General features: G+C 36.4%; 1 protein-coding gene across 2 annotated transcripts; it reads right to left on the bottom strand.

Moving 5' to 3' along the window:
• Positions 1-314: 314 nt before the first annotated feature.
• Positions 315-21,101, bottom strand: LOC140155845 (1-acylglycerol-3-phosphate O-acyltransferase Pnpla3-like). 2 transcript variants are annotated; one of them, XM_072178835.1, is made up of 9 exons: positions 20,727-21,101; positions 17,166-17,398; positions 15,746-15,811; positions 11,943-12,219; positions 10,376-10,711; positions 8,925-9,060; positions 8,094-8,213; positions 3,086-3,573; positions 315-3,029 (listed from the first exon to the last, which is right to left on the bottom strand). In XM_072178835.1, exons 1-8 carry the CDS (start codon positions 20,881-20,883, stop codon positions 3,129-3,131), a joined length of 1,770 nt encoding a protein of 589 aa, XP_072034936.1. In that variant the 5' UTR covers positions 20,884-21,101; the 3' UTR covers positions 315-3,029; positions 3,086-3,128. The 2 variants fall into 2 exon arrangements, with proteins under 2 accessions (XP_072034936.1, XP_072034935.1); XM_072178834.1 differs by having other exon boundaries at positions 315-3,573.
• Between the last annotated feature and the right edge of the window lie 3,837 nt (positions 21,102-24,938).

The following is a 24,938-nucleotide window of genomic DNA, read 5'->3' as shown; positions in this document are numbered from 1 at the left end:
AAGCATTGATGTATTGAGAACATATCCTCCAAATCTGATGACATTCTTGTATAAAATAAAAATTTTAGAGTCATTTTTATAATTGAGGTCCGATTTGAGAAAAATGCATTTGAAAATTGAGATTTACATAGACACCTGTGTATTAATTAATTAGTAATTAAGCATTATCTCAAAAATTAAGTATGTGTTAAGGTTAAAAATTGTGTTAATTATTAGAGGTTGTCAATATATACAACATATCAAAAAATAAATTTTTTGTCATTTTTGACCATGTAATGGAAATTGTACCCAACTTATGACATGCGACCTACATGTACTTGAAACTGAACACATGTAAACATACACATTGGTATGTCGTATTCACCTATGTACAAAATGTTGCAGCATTATAAGGTATAGTTTAGGAACACCCTGCTATTAGGTAATTGAGGAGTCTGTTTCCCAATCAAACAGACTTAATGGTACCTCAATGTGAGGCATGTGGGATAAACAGTAAATGAAGTGTTGTCTCAAAAACACAATATGGCACATTTTTAATGTTTTTGCTCAGATACACTTGAATTTTTTGCTCAAGAAACATCCTATCAGGAACCTATTTCACAAAGTTTAGGTTCAAACCAATTTATTTTAATCAGTTTTAAATATCAACTGAATGTAAATCATTTTCTTCTAGTTTAGTATTGTTTTGTGCTCCTTATTTGTGTGTATATCTCCATTCCATTATTGCAAACTTTGGTCTAATATGTAGATCCTGGGTGTCTCTACCGAATTCAGTTTTATCAAAATTCCTTCCCACAAGATAATAGGTGTTTAACATAATAGATATATTCCAGTTTATACCAGGGTTTAATGTGCATCCCCCAGGACTACCAAACCAACCTTTATAGCTTACTTTTATGGTCTTATAACACATTCAATATGTGAAAAGAAAATAATTCCCGGCACTCTGGCCATATCCAACCAAAGGGCCAAAAATGAAAAATGCTCCGATTTCAACAAGAATGATCTCAAATTGCTTGTCAATAGTTGTGACTATGTAGGATGATTCTTTACCTAAGAAACATCACAAAATATACAGATAGGCTGTAATGGGGATTGACCTTTATTGCCCAATTTTGCCAATAACGAAGCACTTTAGACAGTGCAAACAATTCCTTCCTTGACTTGTTTTTACATGAGCAATTTGAGACCATTTGCGTTTTAAATCTGAGCATTTTTCACTTTTGTCCCATGTGGCAAAAAAAAAACACACCTGACCACCCCCACCCCAAGATTTGACCTTTTTAATTTTACTTGTATCTCAAGAATGGTATGTTGCAAGTAGGTCAAACTATACTCTTTTGTTAACATCTTGAATGTGTTATAGGACAATAAAAGGAAGCTAAAAATTTGGCTTGGTTGAGTCCTGGGGGTGGGAATGCACATTAAGCTTGGGAGTTTAACCCATATCCTTTGTTACACAATATATGCATATTGTATTGTGGGGAGGAATTTCGGTCAAACTGAAGAGAATCACAGGATCCATATTAAATCAGGTTACATCACATAGACTGTGAAAGTTCCCAGATTGTCAGCTATTACAGATTTTTATACCAACCTTAGGCAACATTAGTCTACTGTAGTAGACCAGTTTAATTTATCATTCCCTAATCTCTCTGACCTGACCATTGAAAACTCATCATTCTTGTTCCGCTGATTCAACAGCTCAGCTATCCATGAGAAAACTGGTCTACTGTATTTGGAAATAACAATGAACTATGCACTCTAAAGAGGCTATGATGTTACCTCATTAAAAATGCAGTCTTGGTTGTTTATGCACATATCCTGTGGTTTATTCAGATTTCCTTTGACAGCTTAACCATCACGTATATGTGCGCGACATCAAGCGTATACAGTCAATGGGCCTTGTGCAAATAATACGCGCTGGATGGCTAACAGTACGCTTAATTTGTAAAAGGAAATCTGAATTACCTGACCCAGATAGAGCTACCCCACGTGGGTTGGGTTCAGTGAACACAGTGGGTTGGGCTAATGCATAAACATGTATGCTTGCCTATCTGTTATTGGTTAAGATTTACCACCCACATTGATTTTTACTTCATTAACATTCATCTCAGATTGGAGATGAAAGAGGTTGAGTCTATGTGTTAAGATATGGTGGGTCACACAGGTCATATCCAACTACCGCAGTCCTTTTTTCTCTGGGCAGGGCGCAGTCACTGGAGATGTGATGTGTTTCGTCATAGATTTTAAATGGTTTCATGCATGGAAACATGAATTGTTTATCACCTGCTGTCATTATAGCATTGGATGATGTAGAGTGTTTAACAATAAAGCATTATTGGGGGAAATGCTAGTAATATCCTACTCAAATATAAGTTTAAATATAACTGGATGGATAGTAACAAAACATAAATACTTAGTTTCATACAAATAAGATCTTAACTGTAAAATATACAGATCTCTCGATTAAAGCAAAATCATAATAAAAATAATTAGTGAACGAATCAAAATAAAACAATAAAAAATAAAATATAAATTAAGCTGCAATTGAATCCTATAAATATAAGCTACTGTTATTTAACACAGTACAAATTACATCGATTATGTAGATGATACCACTTCAAATCACTGTCACTATCATTGATGCTGCACACATGGATTGTGTAGTAGGACTGGATCAGGTCTTCATATTTTGCATCTCATTGGCTCTTTGTGCGCTCATGACAACAATTGCTATGTTGTATTTAGATTTGAACCATAGTCCTCTCCCATTAGTTATGGAAAGTGAAGTACTGTTGTGATTGATTACTATTTTATGATGCTCTCTCATCACTCAGGCTTTATTCTTAAAGCCATCATAAAGCCGTATTTCCATTTTGACAACAACTGAAGGGAGTAATATGTCTGTTTTTGAAGTAAGAGTCTCATCCAAAGTCCAAACAAGCAAATGCATCTTTAGTAATTTGCTGTGTTGCATCAAGGTGTGTTATCTTAACACTTTGCTGTGTAACTTCAGTATCTCAAACCTGCACACTACTTTCAAACATGTCAAATAGTAGGCTTACAGTTCAGTATCTCAAACTTGCACACTACTTTCAAACACATCAAATAGTAGGCTTACTGTGCTATACCTCTGTAATTTCCACAGAACTCTGTCCGTTTTGATGGTCTACTGTTTGTGAGACCCTCAAATAATGGTATGTCCTTACATCGTCCATTTCCTCAGCAATTTTGAGGGTGTAACCAAATGTGTCGTATAATGCAGGGTTAGTACGACAGCTCTCGGAGTCCACACTTTGTGCCCTATCTCGCTTTTCAGCATAGGCATCCTCACACATGTCAAAACTGTCCAACAAGTCTTCAGGTGTGGATTCAATGTCCATTTTAAATTGGAAGTTGAGTTGTCTGTGGTGACCTCCTTTCCCCACTGGAGAGGTTGCAATATCAAGAGCTTCAAGGTCAAAAGTGTCCTCTGAATCTGTGATAGCTGATGCATGACCAACAGAGGTTACTGGGTAGCCTGCAAAGGTGGACAAGAAATCATCTCCCCAGTCAATCTGGTATGACAGCCTACAGATAACAGATAGGAATACAAATAAAAGGTATTTGGTTAAATGACATTAGAAAAACCATTATATAGCATTTTACATATAGTCAAAGAAATGTCTTTGTTTTGTTTTTAAAGGAACGTGTGGTTTTACTTCTTGAAGACCAGGAACATATTGTAATTTTGTTGGATTTGAAGATGATTAACTTGATGAAAGGAGAAACTTTAATCTCTTGTGACAAATATACTGCCTGATTTCCTTAGAAATTATACCACTGAGTAAATAAATCAATACTGTTTAGTGTTTACTCTTTCAATCTTTTCAAGTTTTCATCATTCTCAACAAACCAAACCACAGATAGCTTTGCACTTAGCCTTGCTCGTGAACATATCGTTATGACAGAGTGCCAAGTAACAGTTAACTCTCTAGCATGCAGCGTTGGAAATAGCTGATATCGCGTAGCAAAATGCTACACAATTTTATCAATTTGCTACACAATTTTGGAGTTGAGTATCATTTTTATGCTATAGACTTACACACTGAAGTATGTGAATGTACCAAGAGAAAAGTGATGAAAGCAAATTTTGCTATGCATAAAAAAATGCTTAATTCCAACACTACTAGCATGTAAGTGTGAGTAGTGATCCAGCTTTCGCTTTTATTCTGTCAACAGAGGGCGACGCCACTGATATTTTAGAAGTAAAAGCTTTATAATTGCATTCTATTATGCTATAATCAAAACAGGATGTACAAAAAGTAAAATATCTAGAATACCTAGAAATATCTAATGTGGGCGTTGTCTGGGCGTTGTCTGGGCGTTGCTTAAAGAAAAACAAAAAGAGTGGACACATCCTACTTATCTCTCTGTAACATAATCCCTTCTGCATATAAAGCATGTAACGATCCCCTTACTGTAATCAGTTATCGTAAATCCGCAATTGTTTTGCCGGACCCATTTATCTGACCTTTTGCACCGCATGTGACATAATGATTAACTTTACCTTACTTTGTGTTGATTGACCTTGGATCTGTTTCAAGTTTATTACTGTATCGCTGCTGATTGTTGTTGACCATAACAAAGTTCTTATCTCAAATACATACGGAGGGTTGCTGTTATTTCGCATGAACTTTTTTACGTTTAGGCAAAAACAAAACAAAAAAAACACCCTGTCTCACTTGACCCAGGTTTTCAGTTTTGTTTTTGCTTTTATTTTGTTGCAAATTTGCTGGAACTTGCATGTAAAATCAGCTGTTTGGGGGCCCAGAGTGGCTTGAATTTGACGGAAATTGCTATTCGCATGTAAAATCAGCTGTCATGGGCAAAAAGTGTATTTATTTTGACTGACCAACCTTACTTTAGGTCCATCCGTCCCTAGAACAGGGTGTTTTTTTTTTTTTTGCTTAACCATTTTGTTGAAAAATAACACACATGTAGGAAATCTCTCAAGGTATAGGCATATGTTATGCATCTTAGTTTACTGATCCCAATGTTATGCAACTATGTTTAAATGACTTCAGTAAATAGATGCATTTGTAGGATTGTAGATAAATAATTCAAACTTTTTAGCTTGACAAATCCATTAAGTGGTAAGTGCTTGTGTCACACCTGTGTCGTGAGTACTCACTTAATGGATTTGTCAAGCTAAAAAGTTTGAATTATGTTTAAATGATCCTTTAAAAGACCTTGAAATTGATAACACAAAATTCTTATTAAGTCTTATCGCTTCAAAGAGTGCTGATTAAAACTAATCAAACAAGCAGCACATGTACTTCAATGTGACTACTTTTTATCACTTAGTATCAGCTAATATGGATATTTTAAGAAATTCTTGACCAAGGTGAAAAGAACCTGTTGCGTCATGTAGTCATCTAAGCAGTGTAAGGTGTGTGCATGCAACCTTCTGAAGAGCATAATTATATGTGTGTGTTTATTGCAAATCTATAGAAGTAATGAGTAATTCCACCTTGAATGAATAGCTATAGTGTAATGTACGTATCTTGTGTGATTAAAAGTGAGCAGTATTTTGTGTATTTTGCCAGTTGATTTAACATATAATGTGAGCAAAATGACAATAGGGAGGCATGGGACTACGCATTCATGAAAAAGTCTGGAAAAGCTGGAAAAGCGCATAAAATTGGACAAAACACCTGAAAATGGGCTGAAAATAAATAAAACTGCAGAAATGTTGACATAAAAAAAGACTGGTTCCAGAGTTTTGACTGGAAATTCTCATGCCTGCAATAGTATCCAGCAATTGATGTGACCTAACAGGTAATTATGTATTCAGGGACAACAATTCTGACCCAGTTATGCCAAGAATGGTTGGTTACCCGGGTTTTGGTCATAGTCTTAGTGTAATATTTAAATCTAATATTTGACATCCCTGAAAGAACTCATAAAAGTCTGCACACAATGCATAACATTAACTTAGCAATAAAATATGGTGCCACTTGATCACTCCATACAAATTTATCCATCACCTGATTATTATCAATCCTGAATTATTTCATCACCATACTATGACAGAAAAGTTTGACGACCTCTACTTCGAACACACACGGCTGAAGCCTGCTTGCTGGAGTCAGATCTATACATATTATTTATTTATTAATGGCAGAATTTTTATCTGAGAAGGGAGAGGATTGAGAAGTGGGGTCCCTATATCTTGGGCAACTTTGGCTGAGTCTCATCCCTCTTTGACACTCATTGTCACTTCTAGAATTGAGATCGTTCCCTGAGTATTTGTCATTCAAAACTGATTTGATGCAATTTACAAATCATTTCATGCAAAGAAATTAGACCCAAAGACTCGTTTTTTGCAAAATTCTATACACGCAAAACAAACATTCACTTTGAAACGATGTTTGCTGGGTGCATAGCAATCCAGAATACCCTATATTTAGCCTTCCATGAGTGAAACACAAATATGACTGAGTCCATAACTGTTTGGTTTACCTCATTGAATTTGTGAGAAATGGTTTTTAACACAGTATTTACAGCTTTTAACATCAGAAACTGTAAATTATATCCTTTCCTGAGGAATTTTTTATTTACTTGTTTCTTTCCAAAATGCTATCCCCCAAACCATGTGGACCACCAGGCACAACTTTTCCAAAATCTTATCATTTTGATGACTCTTAAGTCATGTGTGACCTGATATCCTTACATGCTGAATCATGCTGTATCAAATGGACTTTGACCACTCATGTTATTGCACCAATACGAACAGTAATGAACAATTGCACTAGATTGTTTAAAGGGGGAGAGAGAGAATGAGACAAGTTTATACCAAATTCATTGTTCTCATTGTTTCTCCACATTCCCAACCCCAACACAATGGGCTACTTGTTTTGGATACAGCAAGTATTTATATAATACTATCTTGATCATTTGTTATCTACTGAACTGCATTCTTTGTGCCTAGGTGAACTAGATATGAAAATGTTGTCAGCGTTTGGCTGCTTTTAACCTTCAGATTAGTGGCCTAGCATCCTTTATAAGCAGTTACCATCTATTTTTAATGGAGTATCTTATTTGTACCATGATAAGCTACTTTTAGTGAATCATGGAAAGAATGATGAACAGGACCCCATTTGCTTTACGCAAATGACTCTAAAAATTACTAAAATCTGAAAATAAACTACGGTACTTTTTTTGTTGCTATTTTCCTCTCATATGTTTTTTAAGTCAAAATAAATCTACTTTTAGTCCAAAACAGCAGATAATACATGCATACAACAATTTCAGTCAAACTCAGTCTACTTTTGGCCAAAAAAAATGACTGATTTTACATGCATACAGCAAATTAAAAAATAAATCTCAAAAAAGGAAATTCTGGTCGGTCAGTCCTGTAGAACAGGGTTTTTTTACATCGCCAAATGGCAAAAGGGACCCTTTTGATGCTTTCCATGTAAAGCGACTTCCAATAATGATGTGACATATGGCCATGTTATATTATGTATGTATATTGTAGGTAGTGAACATAACAACAGATTAGTGTTGCAGATGGAGGGACGGAAGGAGGAAGGAAATTGGTGTACACAAAACATAACCACATATGTTTTATAATGGTTTCAGATATCAATTTATGGTCATTTATAAAAAAAGAAATGTCAAATTCAAGAGTCATATGATCCTCTTCTAAAGTTAAAATAGCATTTGTTACTCTCACAATCCAGGAAAAAGATAGTAAGTGGCTAAAGTTTAACGTTTATTCGAACATACTCTTCACATTGGTTAGCATTTTTTTTTTTTTTCCAGACTGTGGAACAGGATAGCCCATGGGCACTACTGGCCTTCTTAAAGTGCCCCTGATTGGTTAATTACATGAGATAATAATTGCAGTGAGCAATCACAATAGAGCCATTAGTTCACTTGGCAATTTTAGCTTAATCTCCTCCAGCTATACTGACAATTCTTACCACATCACTGATTGGCTTTACAAATTATATAGCCCTCTTTGTATCCAATCAAAATAGTTCTTGGAGGCCGATAATTAAGCCGGTAGTGCCTAATGGGTTTAATAAGTTGGTATCACTTACTTGGCAGTAAATTTGGTATGTCCTAAGTCGATGTGCTTTCCTAACTGTCGTAATAAGGCTAGTAGACCACGCAGAAACCACTGTAAATCTGAAGGTAAATAGGGAATCCACTTGGCAAACCTATGAAGAAATAGCAAACATAACTTGAGGATAAATGTCTAGAATCCAAATCAAAAATTGCATTATTGTACTCAACTTGCTTCATTAATGTCTTAATTTTAGCGTCTCAGACACGGTCTTTCTATATTTGCAAGTTTTAAAATAAAACAAGGAGTGGTGTACTATTAAAAGAGTTTCCGACCCATGTGAAAGTTTTTGGACCCCAAAATCTGCAAGTTGAATGTCAGCTCTATTTAATTCACCACAAATTGTCTAAATTTTACCATAAGAGTCAGTTTAGCTTTGTAGGCAAGAGTGCATACAGTCCACTATAATTGAAGACAGAATTAAAAAGACTTAATTTGTGTCTGACGTCAGGGTAAAGGGGTGGCGTGATTGGTTGCTGACCTGTGCAGTATGGCATTTTTGGTCTGGTTGACAGGACGTCATACGCAAACTAGTCTTTTAAATTTGGTCTTCAATTATACTTCTTGATACCACTTTTATTTTAAGCAACTCTTGCCTATAAAAGCACTTTCCAACATGCATAGTAAGCTTACTTATTCTATACACATTCCTTTTGGTATCACCTACCAAGCATATCACTGGCAAACAGTCATTGTTTAATGGACTTGCTGATGCCTTGTACATTTGTGTAACTTACAACTGAGTTTGCAACTTAAGAAGTGTTAAGTTATTTGTGAAAATGACCCATGTACTGTGGAATCTTACCTAACAGCAACAATGATGGCAGTTTCTACAGGAAGCACACACGGTAGAGTCATTATGGACATTGCTTTAAACATCTTCAAATTGTAGATGTAATTTAATATACCACTGTTTACCGAATTACATGCTGCTTGCAGAGCTGTGGATGGATAAGGAAAGCAATTTAAACATTTATAACCTCATGAATAAATGTGATGAATGTGATCCAATTCTATTTTATTATTTGTAAACAAATGGATACAATGGTATATAATTACTGCCATGTGTGACATACAATGTGACGCAGATGAATTTTCAAAAAAGTGTAGAGTGAAGGTCATGAATGCGGTTAAAGACTTTGCATCAATTATTTTTCAGGTATTGTGAAACTTCTAAACAATGTGCTTTGGACCTCAGAATATCTCTTGGAATAGCCATATGCACTATTGCTGAAATCCATTGTCCGTTTCGCTTCCTTGAGACAGAAGCGTCTGTGCGTAATACGCACATGATAAAGGCGGTGTGTCTGTTAGGCGCATTCACTTTGTGCCGTGTCGCACACTACAGAGGCACCGCTTTTGATCGTGCGAGGACTACACATGGACGATACTTTCTCAAAAGTTATGAGCTTTCATAACACCAATTTTGATAATATATTTGATTGATTTCTACTCCCTAGGTTAGCCAGTATCTCAATTTCCCAATTGCCACCTCTGGCCAGGTTGAATCAGATCAAGTCACCAATGGCGTACTATTTTGTCTTTCATTTGAAAATTAGCATGGGGAAGTAGCTGTATCATGTGCAGGTATATGATCACAAAATGACTTAAAACTTATTGATTGACTTGGGAGCAGACCCAGGATTTTTAAAGGAGGACCCACACATGAACATTTTCTGGTGTGCGGAAATTTTGTGTTTTGTTTGTTTCTGGATCCGCCCTTGGACTAAGTTACTTGTTTTATAACCTGGACACAGCTGCTTCTCAGCACACACAAAGCAAAATTAAGTGATGGTGTATAATAATGGACCACTAAACAAGCAGTTAATGAATTGAATATCAGTGAATATAATCAGTAAACTGACATTGACACACATGCAACTTCATCCAATTAAGCCAATATTTTATCAATCTAGCTTCACCTGTTCTTTAATTTTAAATGTCAAGGACACAAATTTGTCTTTTAAAAATATTGACAAACTATTCACTAACTTTCCACATACAGTGTTATTCAAAGCACAAAGTTGTGTGTTCTTAACTAACTTTACTTCCACTTAAACTCATAAAAGCTGACATTTTCCATATTTACCCCAGTAAAATTTTCAGGATAAAATTTATATATCCAGTTTGTTTTTAGGGATTAAGTTCAAAAAATGATAGCTCTCCTCTCTGGATCCATTTAACAATCTGATATAAATTTCTTAGATATTAAAAAAATGTACTTCACAGTTTTCTATGGCATGTAATAGAACGTACCAGCAGTAACTTGTGGAGGTAGACTATTTTGCAACATGAGTTGCTTTGCCCTATGTTTACAATCCTCACAATCTTCGTTATCATCAAAGAAATCCTCATCACTCCACTCTTCCCACAATTCCTTGCTGTCCTCATCCCCGTACACCATCAATTCATCCTCATCATCTCCGATGACATGTAGCTCTGATGTCCCTGTACCACTGTCTGTCAAAGACACCATGCTATTGCGTGAGCGTAGAGAAGCTCGTCTGCCGCCAGAAAACCTTGTGCTTTGTCCTAGCTGGTTGGCTATTTGTAGTTGGGTAAGGCTCAGATGTCTGTTGCAAGGAACTAGATCTGGGCAAAATCAGTAGAGGGTTATTGTGTGAGATATAAGACACCATTCAGGGCCTTCTGCTTCATTATTTCCAGCACTAGGTAACTGGGCAATCAAGGAAGAACGGATGATTAATTGTGTTTTCAACTGATTGAGTGTCCCAGGTTAAAGAAGAAATAAAACAAACTAACAAACAAACAAACAAACAAACAGCAGCCAATGAGAGTTACCTGCAGAGGAAAAAGTATTACCTGCCTGGCATTTACTTGAGTCTTATTGACCGGTTACAATAAAGTGGACAAATGACAGCAAATATTTGTAAGGATTTATTAACAGTAATAGCAGGTAGTCTAACAATAGACAATAGAAAAGTAATGGAACTATTTCATGCTAGCACATCTCAAATCTCTAGGAATTCTAATTGAAAGCAACACAACTCTTCTTTTTCACATTTTTTTGATAATTTTCTATTGCATTACTTGCATAAGGGTGGTGTCAAGATATGTTTTGTAGCTCATGAATGATGTATATACCTTTAAAAGGATCTTTGTTTAATTTGAAAACCCTTGTTTGGTGCAAACCCTTGTATAACAGCATAATATGTGTGCCGAGTCATACCCTCTAAAAGTTGGTGAATGAATCCTTGGTTGTGTAGAACAGTATCTATATGTGGTGCCTTAGTCATACGCCCTAAAAGTTGGTGAACTTGCGCTGCTTATTTTTAAGCTTATTTTGACGGGGGCACAGGAAATCCTGCATTTACCTTACTAGTAATACTGTACTCATAATGGATCATTTTGATGCTAAATATAAAGAACCCAGTCATATCAAATTATTTTTGTCTTATCAGCAAAAGTGAGTGGTGTATGTCTTTAGTAAAAATTTTAAAAATAAAACTGCTTCTGTACCCAAGCCCTAACCTTGACATTTTTATGAACTAAAGATGACTGCAACTTAGCTAAGATAAAATGCAAAAACTAAAAAGCAGCAACTTGCATTTGATATATCATTATCAACCCAAATTTTCTTGAAACTAATTTGATCTGAGTAACTTTCAAACATGAGAAAACATCAATAAGGTACTACATATTGTCTGATCTCTTTACACGCACAATCCTTCAATAAAGATGGTTAAAATGATATGTTATACCAATCTCTTCTTCATGCGCTATACATGTTTGTAACTTCCGTAGGCTCATACTTGTATGGTCTGTAGGAGAATGTCTTACTTAAGAATGTCTAGCTACTTACTATGCACTTGCAGGTATCTTAGGGCATCATCGAAACCTTGTTTACACATTTTGCTCATTATGTCAGGAGTTGGAGGAAATAGAGCTCTTGACAGGCGATACAGGTTGTTGGGGGTGATTTGAATACTGGTGTTGGACAGCGTCACCTGGAGGTAGTGGCTGAACTCATGGGATGGTGGACAGATGTCACTTTCTCCCGAGAAGGGTGATACTGAGATGGTATTTTCATCATCAAATGGTGAGGGCAGGTTATCTGTGATGCCGCCATCAACGTAACGCTGTAGACAAAGAAAAGAAGTGAGATCATTTGGTTTATTTGAAAATATCATTTGAATACTAATGTTGGAAAACTTGATACTCTTTTTGGGGGAGGGGGGGTTCTACGTCTTAGGAACATTGGGGTCGGTGAGATGACTTAGTTTGAATTTTATGGGCATCCCATGTTGATTTCAGAATTGGAACAGAGTTGATTTATTTTTCTTGCAGTAGCTTTCACCCTCAGTCATATGTGATGCGATCAAGCAAAATCAGTCGGAACTCGGAAATAAATTTATTTTGAGATATAGCCAAACAAAGGTTGTATTCAATTTCAATGGGGTTTTCTGCAACATGCAGCTTTGCAATTGGTTTTTACTATCCTATAAGAAACTGAAAATTCAATAATGCAGAGTTCCGACTGATTTTGCTTGATCGCATCACATATGGATCTCTTCATTTCAGTTGTATAACACTAAAATGCTTTTCATATAACTATTACACACAATTCAACACATTTCCCAATAGTTCTTATGACAGATGGAAAAAGAGCACATCCGATCTAAATCATATGTGTTTTGAACTTTACTTCACTTGACAGTTTGAGATAAAAATAACAAGTCAATATTGGATTTACTGATAAAATTATTATAAACTTGATAACTTGTGAACTTTGGATGTTACGGCTAATGACCTCCAGCTTGGATAATCAACCTACCCTACATTACAAAGTTTGGTTTTTATAAGGGAAAAAAGTGTGCCAATCATAATAATAATAATCAAAATTTTTAATAATTGTTACACACACACAGGAATATTAAAATGGATAAATCCAGCTCAAGTTTACAAGGCCAGGTCATTTAAAATGTCCTACTTCAAAGCTTACCACTTCAGTTCTGTACACTGATACTTTGCAAGATTAGACAAATAAGAATTTCATGGTTGCGTATAATCTATCTATGAACAGAAAGCTCTCATACACCAGTATTAATTGTTGCCACACCAATTCAAGATTCACATGCTGGATATTGTGGCAGAACTTTTGAATGACCCAGTTTATCTGTTCCTGTAGACCTAAATTATTTCACCCTTTACTTTTAAAAGTACTAAATTGTCTGATACAAGTTATGTAATCATTGACAGAAATGACCAAGCTGTTCTTTTGCATGATGCGGAGGTAATTAGATGAAACACACCATAATGAAAGCCAGACACCCACATACGCAGGCAGTCAATAAAGTTGTGTTCACATTGTCGGACGTATGCCCGGCGAAACTTGGTCGGCTCAAGTTGCTAGGAGTAGCGGTAGGTGCTGCCAGGAGCAGTGGCAGTGTGAACAATGGTCAGCGTAAGTTTCGTATGTCCGACGATTTACTCCTGACAAAAGTCAGGAGTAGTGAGCTGGGTGTAACCTCAGCCAGGCGTAAGTTGCAATGTGAACACTGCTACTCCTGGCACCCGGTGTAAGTTTGACCTTTTGTTGGTCGGAAACACCGGAAGTGGTAGCCGATGTTTACGCCGACCAGAAGTGAATGCTTAGTGGAACTGGTCAGCGTAGTGCTAGGAGTAGGCTAGGTGTGGACACGCGGTAGGAGTAGCGAAAATATTTGTGGAATTTTTATCAATGTTAACCTAAGTTTACGCCGGATGTAACTCAAAATGTGAACACGACTTAAGTCTTGCAGAACACAGTATTTTATTTGGTCACAGGGTAATTTGCATTTGGGATCATTTGAAAGATTGTTCAAGCCATCAAGTGAAGAAGGTTGGTGGCTTAAAAGTGATGTTGTTCTTTGATTATATCTATCCGCCTCCTAGCATTCTCAGATCAGATGACATTTGTCTAATACATGTACATTGTACATGGCAAGTAAAATAAGCCATTAAAAAAGGCAAAATCATTCCAGGTCCCTTTGTTTTCAATTAAATGTTAGTCCTTGTCATTTTTGCTATTTCCTGCAGAATCCAGTATCAGTGTGAATCATATGACGAATGTGAGAGTAGACCTGTAGGTCAGTGTATGTGTGCGTGTCTGAGACTGTTGGGCATAGGGAGGTATTGGTCTTTACATGTATATGGGTCAAAAGACATTTTAGATCCATTGAGCAGATTCAAAGATGCCGAACTTGTTAATTTTCTCTTCTGGGAAGCACTCTAGTATAATCTTTTGTAAGGTTCCTTAAGCATTAGACATTGTAAGCACGTGATGTCAAGCGTGGGCATACATTGTAGGGCCTTGTGCAAAATAGTATGCACTGGACAGTTAGCAGTAAGCTAATTTGTAAAAGGAAATTTGCAAAACATTATAGTATGTGTGTAACATATCACATTCTTGGATTGTTTCCAATAGCTGTAGGCCTTCAACTGAATGACCGTCCTTGCCCGTATTTCTTTTACTTTCCTGCATAAGCTAGTATCAGTGTGAATCACACGGTAAATTGGTTGAATTGCATGTGTATGGGGAGGGGGTATTTAGGGTCACTGACTAACCTTATGTTCATTCTCTCTTGGGGAGCAAAATGAGCTCTAGTTGCCAATGTGTAATGTCACATTCTTGGGTTGTTTCCAATATTAGCCTCCTGTAGAGTGTTTCCTTCTCAGGATATATACAGCAGCAAATAGTTAGGCCATGGTTAGGCCTAATGCAAAACTTTTGCTGGTTTCTACAGTAAATTGTGAGGTATGATGTTATGTATATGTGTGTACTTGACACAGGTCATGGCAGTGAACCCCCTCCCCCCTTAAAGACTCCTTGCCCCCCTCCCTCCCCTTGACCATTCCCTTTGAAAATCCAACATGTAGATATGAGTGATTTGCAGAAGCCCTCTAAACATCTCACACTTAGAATTTTAAACACCACATAAAATTTTAAAATTAGATCAACAATAGCAAAGGCAGCTGTCCAAATTGACCCTGGTTCACTACAATGGCACATAGCCAAAGACATGCATGCAAGACAAATTTATTTTAGGCCCTAGGTCACTATACCTATGAGCACCTGTATCTAGATTGTATCCCAGTTTTAAAACAACAAATTGCATGCAAAGTTTCAGCTTTATTTTACTAAATTTACTTGGGAAATCCATGCCAAAAGGGATCATGCATTGCACACATGGTTCATTTCTTCATCTATTTTGTCTAGCTTATGTACAAATACTGAAAATCCCTAGTACTAGAATTGGACTGGAATTTAATGTTGCAGAAAAAAGTAAAGCTGAATTCACACTCCATCGTTGAGCGACAAGCCATTGGGTTTTGACTAAAAACTAAATGCTCGTTGCTCAGTGATGGATTATATAAATCACTGGAGAACAATAATCTTTTAGCCATATCAGAATCATTAAAAGTAGCTACATAATTAACTTCACCCTGCTGCCACAATTTATGATCTAAGCATGAAAGACTGGGAGAGAGTTAACAGTCAAATTTTTGTTCAAGTCCTCATCCTCATCAATTAAAATGTTCAAGGAAATGCATATTAGCTCACATTTTCATTTGTATTACCTTGATTTAGCATGCAATGGGCTGCCGGGTATTCGGTTCACTTACCGTTCCTTTGAAAACTGGTGGAATAATTCCCGAGTAGAATGGTATGAATGCACTACACAGCAAGGCCTGTCAATATAGAAATAAAGAACAACAAAATGTGTTAAGTTATGAACTAAACACATCACAAGAAATAAGTCCCCCTCTGAAAATTTCGCCATGACATTGTAAAATAAAACTTTGTACCAAACCAATAAAACTTACTTAGAAATAATGATATGATTGTTTACTAAGTGTTGTGTGAAAATAAAAGATGTCCATGACTTCAAGGCTGAATGAACCCAAATTGAAGACAAAAAACTGCCCTTTCCAAAAGTCACAAAGTAGGCCTATGCTTGTTTTAAAACTGCAAGGCGTATTGGGACAAGAAATGGAACTTGCCATCTTACAACTCACTGTGCTGAACTCAGCACCAAGGGGATTTGCATCCATGGCTGAATGATCAAGAATCAATACACATTAATTACAGTAAATGTTCACTTGGTGACTGGTGAGTATTTTAAACTGCACTCAACCACATGGGGGTTTCCATTAGTAACAAGCCATGAATCAACTTTTGTAACAAGCATAGGCCTACTTTGTGACTTTTGAAAAGGGCAGTTTTTGCCTTCAATTTAGGCTCCTTCAGCCCTGAAGTCATGGAAATATCTCATTTTCACACAACACTTTGTAAACAGTCATAATTATTTAAAAGTTAGTTTTATTGGTACAAAACGAAACCTTACAATGTTATGACGAAATGTTGAGAGGGGGACTTATTTCTTGTGCTGTGTTTATATATTATGTGCAAGCTTTCACAAGATATTTATTCAATTTGCAATAATTAGTGCAGGAATTTTCTTTCAGAAACACAGAAACAAAAATTAAAGATAGGGGCCTACTGGTACCTGTGGTGGTCTACTGAACTTAGAAGATTCAAGATTATTATTGAAGATATGTGATGCGATCAAGCAAAATCAGTGGGAACTTGGGAATATTGATTTTGCGATATAGCCAAACAAAGCGAATATTTCCTTTTGTTCCCTTTTGTTTTGGAACCACTTAAATTGCTCATAGTTTTGTAACTGGTTGTCCAATTTCAATGGGGTTTTCTGTAAAATGCAGCTTTGTAAATTCTATTTACTAGCCTACATGTACATTTGTATAAGAAACTGAAAATTTAATATTTTCGAGTTCCGACTGATTTTGCTTGATCGCATCACATATTGAATGATAATGTCCTGTTTGGAGATAATACTCTTTAGAACTAGTAGTACAGGTAGTACAATAACATGTTTTCAAAATAATCTACAATATTTAAAATGCATTGATCACTAGTAAAATGACCAGTTTCATTATTCAAACATTGAGTGTCCAAACAAATTCTGTACCGTCTTGTACATTTTATTCAGACACATTTGAAAAACACAAATGCACTCCTTACCTCTATTAAGTCTTGTTTACTTTCAAACTGAGAAACAACAACATTTTGGCGATCGTGCACTCTAGTTAGCGAGATAAACAGTCTTCCAGAGGCTCTCTTGTGGGCATCATCTGGCAGAACTCTGATTAGACCATCCAAGATGTGCTGGTGAATACTGAAGCTCGGATGTAGTGGCCCTAATGTGCGAGACCTTGCCTTAGTTGCTAACCCTATGATTTTGTCAGTAATTTTCCCTGTAATGCATAAAAACAATGATGCAATTTAGGTAGTTGCAATAGAATAGCACCTGTATACATCAGATTGAATTTTGTGATCTATGGACTATGGATAAACTGGTACAGAATTTGACAACAACATGACTGAAACTGAAATTCTACTTTTGCTTCAAGTGCAAAGTAGGGGGAGACTATACCATCATAGTCAGTACATGACGATGCAGATGTAGGCCTAGCCCTAGTCATCCCTGGGACACTCACATACTATAACGTTGGCAACGGTATTTACCGTATTGTTTGTATTAAACGTCCCAGGGGCGTGTGGCATTTTATCAAATAGGGGCGTTTATTAAAAGTGAATTTTCATTGAAAAAACCTTCAAAAGAATCACCTACTTCCGGGTTCAAATTCAAATTCAAGATTCTTCAGCAGTTCCACAGATCCACATTTGGGGGATCATGTGAGCTCCAGTTCTTTAAGCTTCAGCTTTGGGCTGAATCAGCACTACAATGTGCTAAATTTACCATAGCTGTTTACATTACTATTTGTGGGAAAATTATAGAATCTACCAGGTTATTAATCGCGAAAGCCTGAGTTAAAAATTGACTATGTACATTGCCTTTTTAACAGGACTTTGACCGGGGATGGGACTTAGTCCCTAACACACACTGTCAATAATACTTGTTTATCAATCCAATTTAACAGCAGGCACAAAAGCCTGGGCGTACAAGACGCGCTCATGCGCCTAGTACACAAAGCGCCACATAGTTGTGTACGATGTAGTTATCAATGGTAATGGCACATGCTCGGAGGATTTAAACCATAACAAGATCTGGGCGACCAATTACAAGCCAGATCCATTTAAAGATGCGTTACAAGTAGTCCGCTTGGGAAGCTAGTAAACAGAGGGAATAGGCCTACGGTGACTGAAAAGATCAGATGTGAAAATCTATCAATTGCACACAAATACAAATCAGAGTTTTATGCTTAAATGTAATAGCCAGAGTATACAAAATGGGCAAGTGGACTACAGAAGTCTAATGTATTGTTGAGTTAACTGTGCCATTTGAAACCAACATATCAAAAGCCTGTGAGCGAAAACAAACGAAGTACCTTGACCTTGTGTCCGACATTTCAGATAATGGGTTTACTTGTGATTTGACATGCTTTGAAGTCGGATCACGTGGGCTCATTACCCAAGAAAATGTTGGACGCATTGTCGAGATATTTTCTTTTGTAGGCAGAGCCAAACCGTCTAAGAAATTCATGAAAGAACTCAGCAAAATGGCCCTCCTGTCTAGTTACACGATCTGGAATGCTAGGCAGGAGCCGGCCTGGGGCTCCGAAGATCAGCCCCACATCAGTTTGTGATCGCACCCGCCGCCCTGCCATTTTGTTGGGTTCTTCTAGTCCTGCTTGGTATTCCTGGTGTGTTCTGCTTGTTTGTATATATTCTTGTGTATTTTTGCTAATGTATAATATGTCACCCTGCATTAATTTGGGCATCTTGTCCAGATTTTGTCCTGGGTTTTTGTTCCTCCTTGTATTCTTGCATTGCTTATATTTTGTATTTTGCATTCCTGAATAAAGGTTGATATAACACAAAACTGCTCCATAGACAATGTGTTGTAATTTTGTTCTGGTAAACCAGAACGTAATTCAAACTTCACAATATTTTTGCCAAACGACTGATTTTTTGTACAAAAACATTATGTAGCCAGAGGTTTCCAGTGGTATAAAAATCTTAACTTTTATGAGAAAATGCTGTGGATCATGATATGCCCTAACTTTAAGAATATCAACAAAAGTACAAAAATGGATTAACATTTACAGTAGGTACCCCATAATGAAATTGGTTATTAACTTAAAATATAGCTGAATTTATACTCCATGGCCAAGCGATTGCGATGCACCACTTTTGGAAAGTGACGGGCAATCGCTGAATTTTGCGATGCATCACTTGTCGCTCTAGTCTTGCATAATACTTATCACGGTGATAGCGATTGCAGGCCTGCAACAATTAAAATATTCTAAATGCCACAAAATACATGTTTAGAACATCCATAATTGCTGTCAATAATTATTGCTTTGAATTAATTCAGTACCGGTACCGAAAGTTAATAATTGAGAAAGGTAAATTAATTAGCAAAATAATAGATCCAGTTGATAAATGATTGGTTGATGCATTCACATGTAAAGCGATATCGCTAGAATGTTGAGATTTCTTCACCTTGCAAATGTCACATCATTTTTGCCTTGGGGATTTGTATTGATTGATCAGCTTGACCCGGCTCTGAAAATGGAAGTAAACACTGAGGCTGAGCATGTGTGAGAATCGCTTTTCTGCAAAAGCGATCCAAGTATAAATTCAGCTTTAAAAATCTGAAATTTACATAAATCAGGGGTGGATTTAGAGGGGGACGCACCCGGTGCGCGCCCCTCTAATTTTTTGCAGAGCGGCACCTGACTTTGTATTTTTGCTGAGCGGCACCGGACGCTGCCGTGGGTGCGGTTGTCTATTGAAAATTCCTGGATGTCATCTGAGACAAAGATTTAATAGCTGCTCTGTCACTTGACAAGCATGCAAGTGTCATAAAAACTAAGACTTAGTTAACCAGAGTTGCTCAATGTAAACAAGTCAAGAACAAGAAGTGAATTCATGGTACTACAAGTACAATGTAATGTATGCATCTATGCTTCAAGCTAAAGTTGTGCAGTTCAAGGCCTCGGGGGGAACTGAAGCTTTCATCATGATCATACATGTATTCTATTGTTTCAGATTCTATGACATTCTTATAAAATTATCATTCTCACTGAAAAGGTCGTTTAACCCAGTGAAGGTCGTTCAACCCCCATGATAGTAATGTTGCGTTACCTTATTGGTTTAATAATTGGCACACCTCCATAAAATGATATAAACAACCAATCAGGCACGTGGTTTCAAACACGATAGTCACGAGTCCGCCGCGGCCGTCTCACACGATCAATTTCAAAACAACGCATACACACATGCATGGCATGATATTGTCAAGGACGTTTATTTTCGTATCATCTATAGTGTTAAAAAACCCGCATTATACACACAATGAACATTGTATAAAAGTAGAAAACTGTCGAACATACTTGAAAAAACGATCGTTACAACGAACAAACATGACAAACGGCACAAAAATGGGCATGAACATGATGAACGGAGTCCGGGCCAGGCAAAATCAACAACATTTCTGTGTAGGACATGTTTGAATCCCAGGCATGCCAGGTTACATTTGTTAGGCACAAATCGACTCATTGAGAAGTATAATGGAATAAAGTGAATTACAGAGACATGTAATTAAATTGTACGTACCTAAATCTATATTGCAAATCAGACATGTAGCCGTAAGAGCACCAGCAGAAGCTCCGGCAGCTTTACTAATTAATTCAGGAGCATGTTGAACTAAACAGCTCGCAACACCGACGTGGTATATGCCGAGAAATCCACACCCCGCAAACGAAATATTCATATTCCTTCAATCATTAAATGGAGTATGAACTGTAGAACAACTCTATGCTATTTAAAATATTATTCTGTACTGAAAATCGACTGAATCTTCCTCCTATTTTCAGTTGCAATAGTGGTCCATTCTCTCAAATTGTACGGTACGTTGTTGCTTTGCTATGTCGACGTCGACTTTACAAATCGATGATAATGCTGTGTGTGGCTTTTACGTCATCAAATTACCATAAAAATCGTAAGAGTGGATATCGGGGTCTACACACCTGATAGCTATAAAGTAGGCAAAATTATTTAAAGTTCCTAAATATCAATTGAATTTCGAAAAAGAAATCTCTTTTTTCTTTTCTTTTTATAATATTGAACATAAAGATTACCTGATATGTTATTCAAGGATAATTACACATTTTTATACCGTTTACGATAGTTTGTAAACAAATCATGTACTACAAAATAGTGTTTCCCCCTGACAAACAGGGGCATATTAGAGGCGCGGCAACCGGCTCGACAAAAACGGGCTCGGGATTGGCTGTATTGGTGAAGAGATGTTCCAAAATTTATAGGGGTGATCGGGTATTGTGTACTTCTGAAGTTAATGGTGTATGAAGAGTCAAGTGATGAATCAATCATTCGATCATGTCGATCCATCGTATGATATAACGCGATACGATTGACTCCAGCAGAACCTGGGATGGCATCCCGGATGGCATGACATGATTTTAGTAAACAATTAATTTTGAAATAAAATTAAATCGATTGAGGCCATTCTTGAGCTTTGAGTTTTAAAAAATTGGACGAGCCGTAGTCGAGTCCAATATTTTAAAACTAAAGACCTTTGCTATATAGGCCTAGGCCTAAAGCATCCAATTTTATCATTGGTAGGGCCTAGGCCTATGTTTTGGATCCAATATTTCCACACACTTGAATTCATCAAAACATAACCGATTTGGATCGGTTCTACTTTGCAAGAATTGCGTCCCAATCTACAAGTTTGATATAATAAAATGGGATCGATTTATTTACTTAGCATACTTAGGCCTATATGCCTACTTACTTAGGCTTACTTACTTACTTACCGTACTTACTTACTTACTTACTTACTTACTTACTTACTTACTTACTTACTTACTTACTTACTTACTTACTTACTTACTTATATTTACTTACTTACTTACTTGATTGTTTTAAATTAAAGGAAAATAATTCGTCTCAGTGCAAAAGTACAAAACAAAAAAGGGGGTCATTACATCAAACATGTAAGAAAGAAGCTCTTGCACTCAAGAACAAAATAAAACACTTTAAAACGGTCATTTACCATGTATACCTACAGAGGGTCTGTGGATACAAAATGTGTAGGCCATTTACGTTACCATAGTTTAATATTAGTTTGTTAAAAAATAATAACAATATAACTTTTGATTTGTAGAGGCCACATGATCAGTGATTTTTGGGCATATAATGAAATAAAATCAATATACAAAATAACAGGTTTAAAAAAAGTGTATTCTGTACGACTTTAAAACGGTCATTTACCATGTATACCTACAGAGGGTCTGTGGATACAAAATGTGTAGGCCTATATTGCATTTTGATGACGAGTTAGAGCTAGTTAGGATACATAACAATATATTATTAATTTATTCAATCAAATATATTGGTGCTGTCATTTACGTTACCATCATTTACGTTACCATAGTTTAATATTAGTTTGTTTAAAATAATAACAATATAACTTTTGATTTGTAGAGGCCACATGATCAGTGATGGCGGATGATTTGCGTATTGCTCGACTAAATGGTTTAGATTCAAATTTCTCCACCTCTTTCTGGTGCTGATGAGTCGGATACCAAAGGGGCGACCAGTTTCACCAATGTAGGAACTGGGGCAGTCACCGCAATTAAGGGATTTCATAATGGCTTCCGCTTTTTCAAGAAGTTTATCCTTAGGATGAACGAGCATATTGCGGATACTGTGTGGCTTCATGGCTGTGGAAAACACGTGTTTTTTAAACACCCTGGAGACTCGCTCGGATACGCGATAATAGGGGATCACAGCCATGCCTTTGGCTTTTTGGGCGGAAAATGCGAAGCATTTTTCGTCCTTATTGCGATGGGTTTTGGCTTACTTATTTCCTCACAGCGTTGCAGAATAAAAATAAAATAATCGTGCTGTCTATGTAATCAGGAAACTACAGAGGCGATAGTGTACATTTAAATTTGTCATTACTACTTCATGTTGATATTCAAACAGCGCTATAAAGTTGTCTTACCAAGGAGTGTGTTTGTATTAAAAGAAATAATTGTTTTACAACTTGGATGAACTAGAATTACTTTTATGCAAATCCGAAAATTGCAACAGATATTTTTCATTTCTTTAAGATTTAGCGGTATTGCCCGATTGTACGTACAGTTGGGCTACATTAATAGCCTCATTATAGTTTTATTGATACTGGCAAAATACTTGCCTGTATGTGCTTGTTGTTCTGCTATAGCGTATAGAATCTGTTAATGATACTATAACTACACAGTCAATTAATTTTTCACGAGGCTGTCGGATTGCTCAGACCAAGAATGTTTGCTTATTGACCAATTTACCAGGAGAAAAGTCAATAACTGTTTGCCCTTTATCTGCTAACTTGGTTGAACCTGGTGTGGTGGTATACAGTTGTATACGTTGAAGTCAATGTTCAATAAATGCCAAATGTTGCTAGCAGTAGAATAGTTAATATGCCTACTGCATGCAATGCATATGACAATAAAAAAGTTTATGATGTCGTCATGCGTGGATCTGGGTGGTATTTGAGGCATATTCTAGAAATTAATAAACGGCTGAGGCAAAACCGTTTGTGACTTTCAGAAGATTTTAAAGAGGTACCAGCACATCTGGATTTATTCATAAAATGTTACACAAGCTTAGCATTTTATAGCATAACATAATCCATGATAATAAAATTGTCCAACTCGCCAAAGTCCTGACCATCTAAAAGAACATAGTGATATGTAAAGACAAGGTTACTTGCCCAAATCATAGAATAAACATTTAGTAGTTATTGTTGGTATTTAGTTCCTGCATAAACCTGCCAGTTGACCAGGCCAACGATGGTGGACCTTAAAGGTATGTGCCAGTATTTTTGGTAACGAACCGGAGCGATATTGACATGTAAAACAGATGAAAAACTGGAAACATCAACCTTCTTTTGTGATGACTTTTAGCACCTTCTTTTGGAATGGGATGGGGCATCTTTTGTGATGCATTCGGAACCGTTCTGGGCCATTATTGGCATAACCACAACCGTATTAATCAACCTTCTTTTGATCTTCTTCTGTTATGACTTTCGGAACATCATGTAATGTTTTGAACTTTTGAATTCATAGTATGACCGTCACATCTCTAATAAGATTGTTTGTTTTGGGGTTTTTTTTTCTTCATTTCTTCGATATTTTTTTTCATTTCTTCATTCATCGATAAAGAAGAAATGTTTTTATCCAGGCCTAGGTGCAATTATTTTCGTTTTAACGAATAACCGCGGAACGACATTGACATGTAAAACAGACGTAGGCCTATCATGTAAACATTAATCATGATGATGGGGGCATAATTATGCGCATTATTATAGCATATAACATTCAGCGGAAACTAATGAAATGTTCTCAATAAGTGCAAATACTACCCTGGCAGCTTTTAAATATAAAAATTAATTCTGCAAAGTAGAGCAGCTAACTAATTAATTATCTGGAAGTCATTAGGAACACTTTGACCAAGTTTGAAACCAGTATTCTATTAAATAAAAATGTTATTGAATATTAATGAGCACTTTCGAGTCATATTGGTTCATCAATCTGAAAGCCTGTTTTAATCACAATGGTCAGAATTAAATAGTCAAAATGATAAGACAAATAGGCTACACTGTCCATACACTGTACAGTCTCATTGCAAGATCATTATGATCGATGCGAATTATAGAAACAGTTCAAACAATAAAATAACTACACCTTTATCTTGACACTTCCTCATTTGCTCGCCCTGTTCCTTTTTAAAGGAATTTTTATTCACTGTTATCTTTTC

This window comes from Amphiura filiformis, chromosome 6 (assembly GCF_039555335.1).
Source record: "Amphiura filiformis chromosome 6, Afil_fr2py, whole genome shotgun sequence".
Lineage (NCBI taxonomy): Eukaryota > Metazoa > Echinodermata > Ophiuroidea > Amphilepidida > Amphiuridae > Amphiura > Amphiura filiformis.
This window is presented reverse-complemented; position numbering and strand designations above follow the sequence as displayed.